General features: G+C 62.7%; 1 protein-coding gene across 1 annotated transcript in view; it reads left to right on the plus strand.

The window, feature by feature from the left end:
• CROCC2 (ciliary rootlet coiled-coil, rootletin family member 2) overlaps positions 1-9,433 on the plus strand; it is an 87,141-nt gene extending 77,708 nt beyond the window's left edge. Inside the window, 14 exon segments of the mRNA XM_064383457.1 lie at positions 692-765; positions 900-1,235; positions 1,345-1,539; positions 1,997-2,099; positions 2,396-2,591; positions 4,397-4,528; positions 5,251-5,409; positions 6,766-6,848; positions 7,434-7,576; positions 7,680-7,869; positions 8,310-8,520; positions 8,622-8,757; positions 9,022-9,098; positions 9,371-9,433. Of these exon segments, the coding sequence (XP_064239527.1) occupies positions 692-765; positions 900-1,235; positions 1,345-1,539; positions 1,997-2,099; positions 2,396-2,591; positions 4,397-4,528; positions 5,251-5,409; positions 6,766-6,848; positions 7,434-7,576; positions 7,680-7,869; positions 8,310-8,520; positions 8,622-8,757; positions 9,022-9,098; positions 9,371-9,433 (2,098 nt within the window).
• Positions 9,434-10,768: the final 1,335 nt, after the last annotated feature.

Raw genomic sequence — 10,768 nt, forward strand, 5'->3', positions numbered from 1 at the left:
TCAAAGCAGGGACAGTGGCCAGTGAGCTCCTGGGTAGGGCCCACGAAGACAGAGTGAGAGATAGGAGGAGCTCAGCAGTCAAGGGGTGAAGTGACGGCCATCACGTAGCCCTGTCACCCCCCTCCCATCACCCAGCCCTGTCACCCCCCTCCCATCACGCAGCCCTGTCACCCCCTCCCGTCACACAGCCCTGTCGCCCCCCTCCCATCATGCAGCCCTGTCACCCCCCATCACCCAGCCCTGTCATCTCCCATCATGCAGCCCTGTCACCCCCCTTCTATCACCCAGCCCTGTCACCCCCATCACCCAGCCCTGTCATCCCCCCATCATGCAGCCCTGTCACCCCCCTCCCATCATGCAGCCCTGTCACCCCCCTCCCATCACGCAGCCCTGTCACCCCCCCATCACCCAGCCCTGTCACCCCCCTCTCATCACGCAGCCCTGTCACCCCCCTTCTATCACCCAGCCCTGTCATCCCCCCATCACCCAGCCCTGTCACCCCCTTCCATCACCCAGCCCTGTCATCCCCCCATCATGCAGCCCTGTCACCCCCCTCATCACGCAGCCCTGTCACCCCCCTCCCATCACTCAGCCCTGTCACCCCCTTCCATCACCCAGCCCTGTCACCCCCTTCCATCACCCAGCCCTGTCACCCCCCATCACCCAGCCCTGTCATCCCCCCATCATGCAGCCCTGTCATCCCATCACCCAGCCCTGTCACCCCCCTCTCATCACGCAGCCCTGTCACCCCCGCCCCCAGTGCAGGTCAGGGCGCAGGACAGGGTTTCCGATCTGAAGGTCAGAGAAACGTAGACCATAGTGTCTGGGGTGGCCGTAGAGGCGAGGCCAGGCGGAGGTGCTCTGCTGGCGGGTGAGTGACCCGGTGATCCTGGCCGCAGAGCTCAGCCCCTGGTGCACGTGGACCCGGTTCCCACGCATGAAACCAGACAGAGCAGAGCCGTCTGGGGGGAGATTAGGGGTGCACAGCGCCAGCCGGACTGATGGGGAAACACAGCCCGAGGAAGAGGAAATGGCGCTCCGGGAGCCAGGCAGAGCTTCTCGGAGCCCGCACCCCACCGAGCTGGCACCTGCTGTGTTCAGCCCCCCTCCCCATCACCCGAGAGGCAGTCCTCTTGTCCTCCGTGAGCACTCCACACACACCCAGACACACCCCTACTGGGGGTCTCGCCGCCCCCACAGCAGGGACTGGGTGCAGGCAGGTCCCCACCTGGCAGGTGAGGGCAGAGTGGGCACGTGGTCCCAGCCCGAGGGGTGGCCTCGCACCAGTCCTCCTTTCTGTTCATCTCCTCCCCTTGACGCCGGTCCCTCCAGCTGTCTGCACAGTCGGGCTCCTCCCTGATGTGGACATGGTGGCTGTTCAGGGCCGCGGGACTGGACACTGCCCTTTCTACAGTGCGAGCTGTTTAAATGACTGTGGGGCACAGTCAGGGTCCTGCACAGCGACTGTTCGGCTGAGTGGAGGGGCTGGTGCATCATGTGGGCACAGGCCTCACCCTCCCTGTGGGTCCAAGGTGCAGGGTGGGTAGTCCTGGTGGTCTGAGACCAGAGTCCCCACAGAATCTGTGCCCACCTCCCCCTGGGCCCTGTCACCCACCAGCCAGGTCTCCTCACGGCCCCTTGACCCCAGAGCCCCACAGTCACCCCCTCCCAGCTGTGCTCCTGCCACCCTTCCCCACACAGCCACAGAGTGACCGCTGAGGTCAGGGAGAGCCACGGGAGAACCTCTGGGTCGCCCAGCTGGAGGGACGGGCCTGGAAGGCCAAGTCGGTGTCACCAGCACCATGACCCACCCACAAGCTCCCACCCCCAGCACCCCGGAGGGCCCGAACTTGTTCTCCTTAGGAAGTTTGTTCAGCATCGCAGGGCAGATGGCGCAGGGGGAGGGGCGGGAAGGGTGGGTGTCTCTGGCCTTCCATCCGTGGAGCCTGTGGGATAGCCCCTTGTCCCTCTGCTGTGTGCTGCTGAGGCCCTGCAGGGACAGGGAAGGTGCCCACACAGCCACCCGGGCCGGCCCTGCAGAGCAGACTGCACCAGCTGCGGGCCCAGGGTCCTGACGCCCTCACAGCCCCCATCCAGGAGTAGGCAGGGGGCCCCAGAGTGGGAAGGGCTCCAGAGGAGGCATCAGAAGGAAGATGGGCACTCGGGATGGGGGAGGGGAGGATGGCATCTCCTAGGCTGGGCCCTGCAGGTCACTGTCCCATCTATGAGGTGCAGAAGCCAGATTCTGAGGCCTCGGGTGGACCCCAGGGCAGGTGGCCCTTCCCACAGCCTCACGGCCACCTGCACAAGGCCCAGCAGCCCAGCCTGCCCAGGGGACAGGACAGTCACAAAAGCCACCAGCCAGCTTGTCCACAAAGAACCACCTGCCCTCTAGAGGAGGGCCAGCCAGTAGGGCCCAGTCACCAGGCCCCGCTGCTGTTCCCGAAGGGGGCCCAGCCGTGAGCCACGAAACCGGGTGTTGGGGCCTCCCGTGGACACTGCTGGGGGTGGGGGAGCAGGGGGCGTGCATCAGCCCTGGTTGCGACGGCACTGCCCAGGACGCAGAGCCAGCTGTGGGCACAGTGCCCGCCGTGAGTCCCTGGAGCCTGAGGAGGGGGAGGGAAGGAACAGCTAATGAGTTCCAGGAGGTCAGCTGTGAGGGACCCACAAACCCATAAACCCTTTATTGGCGTCTCAGGAGGGGAAACCCGGATGCAGCCGTTTACTGATTTTGGATTTCACTTTTCTCTTCTTTATAACATGCACTTCCAGGAGTGTAACTGGATTTTTAAAGAAACAGGACTTCTTTTTTCAGTGCAGGGGGACTCTGTTTTTCTCAACCCTGAAGAAGAAAGGAACCCTTATTTTTTGCAAAGTTCCAACCACTGACCCCATAACTAGCTTTACCCACGCAAATCATCCCCTCTGTCTCAGGGCCCGAAAGCAGGCCTGCCACAGCCCTGAAGCCAAGAGGGCAGGTTTGTGGTGTGCCGTGTGCCCTGAGCCCTGGTCTGCTGCCCAACCCTGGGCCAAGCCAGCACCCGACAGAGGGCAGTGGGGCCGACAAAGGACTGACCTGTCACTCCAGGACACAGCCCCAGCAGGCAGGACCCGGGGGGCTGGGCAGGCCGAGACTGAAGGCAGCCTGGTACAGAGAGCCAGGCCTGGATTCCAAGCCTGCCTTAGCCCCTGGCTGGCCCAATGGGCCTGTGACATCATGGCATCCCGTCCACACCAACCACCCATGAGGCATGCCATAGGCTGTCTGGGGGCGCTGGAAGCAGGCTGCCTGGGGCTGGTGGACACTGTCCCCCTTCCAGGGCTGCTCTCTATAAGAGACAACCCTTAGATTCAATCCTTTCCTCCAGAGAGCCCATTCACAAGGGAACAAAAGCTTCCTGCCAACTTCCCCATAGAAAATGTCTGTTTCCTGGGTAACCTTCCCTGATACTTAACCTGCAGCCTCTCCCTCCCGACCTGTACCCATGGGGCGGGGAGTGGGTGACTAAGGAGGGGGCTCACTGGGGCAGCCTGCAGCCTTCAAGGAGGACGGACGGGAGAGGGTGATGCCAGTGCCACGGGCTTGTTGGGACTGATGCAGCGAGCATGCCTGGTTCTCAGGGCCTGTGCCTGTACGAGCTCAGCAGATCCCGAGTGCCAGCAGCAGAAGGCATGTGCCAGACGGTGCAGGGATCGTGGCTCACGAGGCCTGAAGGATCACTGAGAAGAGGTTTTCGGGGTAGATCCTGGGACGTCACCTTAAGAGATGTAGACAGTCCCCCATTGAGGACGTTGGTGGGGACCTCTGCTGGTCTGTAGCTGGATGGGGACTTGGCCCCATGCTCCTCCTTAAGCTGTCACTCTGGCTGCAGATGTCAGATAGACCTGGGTGAGGCCAGAGGTTCCTTAAGCTGTCACTCTGGCTGCAGATGTCAGACAGACCTGGGTGAGGCCGGGGGTTCCTTAAGCTGTCACTCTGGCTGCAGATGTCAGATAGACCTGGGTGAGGCCGGGGGTTCCTTAAGCTGTCACTCTGGCTGCAGATGTCAGACAGACCTGGGTGAGGCCGGGGGTTCCTTAAGCTGTCACTCTGGCTGCAGATGTCAGATAGACCTGGGTGAGGCCGGGGGTTCCTTAAGCTGTCACTCTGGCTGCAGATGTCAGATAGACCTGGGTGAGGCCGGGGGTTCCTTAAGCTGTCACTCTGGCTGCAGATGTCAGATAGACCTGGGTGAGGCTGGGGGTCCTGGCCCAGGGCAGTGCCCTTCCTGACCCTGACAGCTCTTAGGGGAATTCACAGTCCTTCCCAGAGGCACGCTGTGGTCCCAGAGGAGGGCTGGCCTGACCTCATTCCCTGCCAGGAGGCCACAGGTTCTGCCTCCCGGGCTCTCTGCAGACAGAACAGGAGACACTGATGAGGCAGGAGGATGTGGCCAGGCTAGGGGCCGAGGAGGAGCAGCTGGCCCAGTCTCTGAACAGCCTGCACCAGGAGGTGGACGGAGCCCTGAGGCAGCATCAGCAGCTGCAGGTCAGCTGGGCCAGCAGAGCTCTAGACCTAGGGTGGGATCCAGGAGGGTGTCAGATCCAGACGGGTGGCTGGTGCACCTCTGTCTCACACGTGCACATGTGGGGAGGGTGGCTGGACCATCTTCTGCACGTGATGGAGCTGGAACCAGGACCCAAGGCTCCTGCCCTTCCAGAGACACTGAAGTCCCCGTGGGAGCCCAGCCTGGGCTCTGTAGAGCAGCACAAGGGCCAGACGAGGGAGGTGAGAGAGGCCTCCGGGGCAGGGCTTGAGGCCGCCCCCTATTGGGGTGGAATCCCCTGAGGCCTAGGGGCCTGACACCCACAGAAGGGGTCTTAGGGGCTTCATTCTCCCTCTCCACACTGGACACACCCCCATCCTCAGAAACCAGCAGGGAATGGGGCAGGATGGGCAAGAATCAAACTCTGGTGCCCTCAGGACATCCCAGCCAAAGGGAAGCTGGGATGCCATGAAAACAGATTTTAAGCCCATCCTGGAGTCTGTGGCTTGGTATCCAGCGGAGCCAAAGCCAAACTCAAGGCTCCGTCGGCTAAATGTGTGCCCCCAACCCCGCATCTGCTTGGCAGTCTCGGCCAAGACCAGCACCCGGCAGAGGGCAGTGGGGCTGAGGAGGGCAGGTGGAACACCCCGGGGCACTCCTGCCTTGGGATTCTGTGTGGCCTTCGGTGAGAGACGGCAGCGAGACGCCTGAGTTCTCACTCCAGGCCCAGATGGCAGAGCTGGAGCAGGCACACACCCAGCGGCTCCGGGAGCTGGCTGTGCAGCGCCAGCAGGACCTGGCCACAGAGGCGGAGCATCTGCATGGGGCCCTGGAGGCCCAAGGACGGACCCACCAGCAGCGGGTGGAGGTGCTGGAAGGGCAGGTAAAGTCAGGACCCCAGCCCCTGGGTGAGGGCAGAGGGAGGGGAGGGGAGGACTGGCATCCTAGTAGGGGTGACTGCTTGAATCTTCTAGCAACAGGGACTCTCCGCTGCCACTCAGTGGGTTCCAGGCCTGCTCTGGGCACTGCCCACAGTTCTGTGCTCTTGAGGGTACCAGCTTTATCCCACACCTCACTGGGAAATGGGGCGTGGATTCTGGGGCAGGTCACCACCGTCTCCCAGCCTCCGTTGCCCTATCTGTAAAGTGGGGTGGGGAGAACAGCTGCTGTCAGGGCTCACTGGGAGACCGAGCTCTGCTACGTGAGGTGTTTTGACAGCACCTGGCATGCACGGCTGTAGCAGAGGCGGCCCCTGCACCTGTCCTTCAGAGTCACGAAGGACAGTGTGGCATGCATGGCACGTGCGGATGAGGTGGGTGCAGTGAGTGGATAATGGAAGCATGGCCAGCTTGGGTGTGTGCTGCACTGCACACCCACACGTGTACAGACCCGTGACACACCCGCGGGCTGAACCGCGGCGCCTTGGAGCTCAGCACTGTCAGGATCTTAGAGCTGTCTGGGCATTTTACAGATGAGGAAGCTGAGGCTGAGGCCCAGGAGGAGACATGACTGCCCAGTGTCATCCCCAGGTTACTGTCCCTGACCACCAAGCACTTTTGCTAAATTTGTTAGCAAAAGGACATTTATTTCCTTATCATTCTGAGTGCTTTCTTTCTTTCTCTTTTTTTTTTGAGACCGAGTATTGCTCTGTTGCCCGGGCTGGAGTGCAGTGGCATGATCTCAGCTCACAGCAACCTCCACCTCCTGGGTTCAGGAGATTCTCCTGCCTCAGCCTCCAGAGTATCTGGGATTAATGGTGCCCGCCACCACACCTGGCTAGTTTTTGTGTGTGTGTATTTTGTAAAAGATGGGGTTTCACCATGTTGGCCAGGCTGGTCTTGAGCTCCTGACCTCAGGAGTTTGGGAGGCCTGCCTCAGCCTCCCAAAGTGCTGGGATTCCAGGCATGAGTTGGCACCCCGCCCCATTCTGAGTGCTTTTGTAGCCTGAAGAGAAGAGAGCCCATCCGCCGGGGGTGCGCAGTGGCCATGACCCTGAGCGCCCCACGGGCGGGCAGCGTGGCCATCCGTGGCAAGAGATGGGACTGCGTGTCCCTCTCTGGCAGTGATGGGGTCAGTCTGATGTCCGCCTGATGCTTCTGTCCCATGCGTGCCACCTCTCCTCGGGAGCTGCGGGCTGTGGCCTCCAGCCCTTCCTGTCACAGAGCTCTCCACGCTGCTGTGCCCTGGGGCCCCGGCCGTGCCACCTGCCCTCTGACCAGAGCCACTGTCCTGTCCCCAGGTGGCCAGCCTGAAGGAGCAACCGGACCAGGAACCACAGAGGTGGCAACAGGCACAGCTTGGCCAGGTCCTCCCGGCAGGGCAGTGAGCTCTCTGCAAACCATCCAGCAGCCGGCTGCCTCAGCCCTCAACAGCCAGGGGCCCTGGGGAAGCGCTGCGGGGAAACCCATGCCTTGTGCTCTGCATAAGAGGGACGAAGCTCAAACGGGGTGGGCATTATGCCAGCAGAAAGCACAGCGTGCGGGCAGCCACCACCCAGCCACCACTCACTCCCCAGGGGCCCCAGGCAGCCAGCGGCGCACTCTGAGCCTACTGACCGCAGAGCTCCTCCACCACACTGAGGGTCACTCACCTCCAACATCCCCTTCCCCTCCAGCAGACAGCAGGGGCTTGGGTGCCCTCACAGCCTGTCCCCACCTGGGGTCCCCACAGCCTGCCCCCGCCTGGAGTCCCCACAGCCTGACCCCGCTGGCGCCCCCGCCTGGTGTCCCCACAGCCTGCCCCCGTCTGGCGTCCCCACAGCCTGCCCCCGCCTGGCGTCCCCACAGCCTGCCCCCGCCTGGCGTCCCCACAGCCTGCCCCCGCCTGGCACTCCGTTTCCGCTTCAGAGGAGCTGGTCTGGCCAGACCCTCTCAGGCCGGCTTCCCCGGCTTCATTCCGTGCCCTCAGCTCCGTAAACACGGGAAAACACGTGGAAAACATTTCCACCAACCGGAGCCAAAAACAGAATGTCCTGCAAGGCCAGCCACCAGAGCCCCACGCCTAGCGGCTGGAGCCTCCGCATCCAGGAACTTCGGCCGTCACGGTGGCAGGTGGCTGAAGTGACTCAGTTCAAGTCCCCATGACTCACTGGCCGCCAGAAACGGGAGTGTCACACTGAAAGCTGCTACAGAGCTTCCTGTGTTCCTGGCCTAGAAACGCTGGGAACCGTCCGGCGGGACTCCGGCCGGGCTGCCTCTGAGACCCAGGTGGCCATCTTGGCCACGTGGCGTGGGCCACCTGCAGGCGTCTGGGTGCCTCGCCTCCACCGCCATTGCTCCCCTCCAAAGCGCGTCCTGCTTTACAGCAGGTCATCTGTGATATCCGCGGGGCACCAGCCAGCCCGGTGACTCCCTGCATGTGCACAGGGCCCATCCCAGCCGCAAGGACGCTGGCCTAGGGGTGCAAGGCCAGAGGCTTCCAGCGCCCACCCCATGGCCGTCACTGTGAGCTGTGGCCGAATGGGCAACAGTGTCTATTTCAGGATCACTCAGGGACTTAAAGAGTTTGTCCTGGCACACTTGGCTTTCTGGTGGATTTAGTAATGGAGTTACCACATGCTGTGAATCGTGCGAAACGAAGCGCTAAAGAGAAGTGGGCGGAGGGGCCCCTTCCTGCCTGTCACCTCTGCTTGAGGTTCACAGCTGGTGGCTGTGTCAAGGGTTCTGAGGTTCAGCCTGGGCTGTGGGGGAAGAGCTTGGTGACCCATGAGCAGAGGTTATTCCGGGAAAGGAAGAGTCAGTGGTGGCAGCGGGTGCTCTGACAGGCACCCCCTGGTATGGCCAGTCGAGGGTGGAGGACGGCGGGCGGCCTGCCCCCACTGCCGGAGAGCGCTCTGCCAGATGGCGGGTGGAGGGTCACTGAGAGGCAGCGTGCGGTGCTCGGGGCCTGGCACTCAGTGGGCATGTCCTTCCCTTCTTCCCTCCCCATCCGCAGTCTCCTCTTGGAGGGGGCCTCCCACTCCGCAGCCCAGCAGAAGGACCTGAGGGATGGCCAGGTGGGAGGGAGGACTGGAACCTCAAGGTTCTCACTGCAGGACAGGAGACTCAGCATTGGCCCCTCCAGCCCCAGGCAGGGGGAGCCCCCGTGTGTCCCCAGGGCTGCGGTGGCCACGCCTCCCACTTGGCATCCCTGCAGCGCCCGAGGGGACTGAAGCTCCGAGCACGGGGGAGGTGCCCGATGCGGCTGGCTGGCCTCGAGGAAGGGAACGCACTGCAGGTGGGAGGGGTCCCAGGTGACTGCTCAGCATCGCAGTGAGTGGACAGCTCCCTCTCCCAGTTTCAGGACCCTCCTTGCCCTGGCTGCTCATGGGGAACATTTGAAATGCATGTGGGGGCCTGAGAATTGCGAATTTTAACAAATAGTCAAATCAGCATAGGAGATGCTATTTTTACTGCCTCAGCATAAAGGCATGTCTTGAGAACAGAGGCTGTTTCTAGTGGAATACACTGGCATTGTCTTCGGCATGTCCAGCGCTCGTGTGTGGGCCTCTGTCCAGGTCTCACCATCACTGAGAACCGAGCCGGGGCTCGGAGGGCTCTCCCTCTGTTCTCGCAGCGGCCCTTTGAGCACCGGGTTTGCAGATGAGGAGGAAGCCGGGCTGTGGGACGAGGCTGCACGAGGGTGACAGGAGGGGTCAGGCCCAGGGACCCCACGGCCCAGGCCAAGGCTCCCCCTCCACTGGCCTCACCCCACACCCATCCGCCCAGTGAGGGGGCAGGCAGAGCCGTGTTAACCAGAGGACGTGTCCCAGATGCTGGGGTCCTCCTGCCCCTTCGTGGAGGCAAGGCCAAGGGAGGGGGGCTGGAGAGAGAAGGGGGCTGGACCCCTTCCCACGCCCTCCCCAGAGTCGAGGGGAAAAGTCCGTGCACGGCCCGCAGCAGCCAGCCTCCGGCGCAGCCCAGCTGTGACCCCAGCAGCCCTGGACAGCTTCTTAAAGTTTGGGTTTCGTCCATAAAGTGGGGTGGCCCCAGCCCCAGAGGGCCACGGTGTGTCCTACGTGAAGTGTCGCCCAGGCAGAGGCCAGAGCACTCAGCTAACGGTGGAGGTATGTCACCTGCAGTGGCTGTGGCTCTGGGACTGCCGCCTCCATCTCCCTGCTGCCATCCCCAGCCTGCAGAGCAGCCGTGGCTGTGGTCCAGTGGGCCCAGGGTGCTCGAGGGAGCAGCCCCTGAGGCCAGCCTGGTAGAGGCGGCACAGATCCGTGGTGCTCCTAAGGGGAGGTTCTGCCTCTGGAACCCGTAGTGAGTCTGGGCATCAGTGAGAACTCAGAGGTGGGGATGGAAGCTGGCGCCACACATACGCCTGTGGCCTCGGAGGCCTCCACGGTCTGACTCTTTGGCTGCCCTCTCCGGGGGGCAGTGGGGATACATGTGCCCCAGGTTTCTGAAAGCCAGGAGACCCACCCCCACATAAGGCGGGGATGCAGGCAGAGGCCCAGCTCCGGTCCGAGACAGAACACAAAATCCCTTCGGATTCCTGCCACCCCTGAGGCTCGCCGAGGAATGTGAGGCAGCGGGGGTGTTGGAGGGCCCCGCCGGCCTCTGGCCAGGAGGCTCTGACGGGCCCTCAGGTGCCCGGGGCGGGGGCAGCACCCTTTGTAGGCGCCCAAGGATGGCACTGCAGACCAACACCGGGAAGGGACAAATAGGAGATGAAGGCCCCGGGGGGTGGGCACTGGAGGTGGTGCCCCGTGGAACACAGATGGCAGCACCCACAAACAGGCCAGGCAGGGCGGGTGCAGGGCCCCGGGAGATGAACCCAGCCCTCTGGAGCACCCCACGGTGACGGAAGCACGCACTCCGGTTGGCCAAAGCCGGGGCAGGAAGTGGGCCAGCTGGACCAGCGACATTGTTTATCTGTGCTTCCAAAACCTTCATACTTTTCGAATTAATTGCAAAAAAAAAAAAATTCGTGACCTGCAGAACCCCGAGGGGGCACCCCGTGCGTCCTTTCCCTGCACGCCTGTGCTTAGGGCGGCTGCGGCCATAGCGTGCACGCTCCTTGGAGGACGATTTTTTAAAACTTTTGCTTGACAGATACCATGAGGTTTTCCCGAATCATGAAAAACAGCTCAGGGCATGGTTTTGTTACTTCAGAAGTTCCGGGCATCCGAGGACCCCAGGCCTGAGCGCCCCACCTTCCGTGGCTTGCTGTCCCAGAGCCCACAGGGAATGGAGCTTTGTCTCGGGCACTCTGGACGATGCTGCCGATGGGAGGCGGGGTCTCGTCGCCCCCAGGACAGG

Source organism: Aotus nancymaae, unplaced genomic scaffold, assembly GCF_030222135.1.
Source record: "Aotus nancymaae isolate 86718 unplaced genomic scaffold, 86718_ANA_hifiasm-v0.15.2.pri h1tg000031l, whole genome shotgun sequence".
NCBI classification, from domain to species: Eukaryota; Metazoa; Chordata; class Mammalia; order Primates; family Aotidae; genus Aotus; species Aotus nancymaae.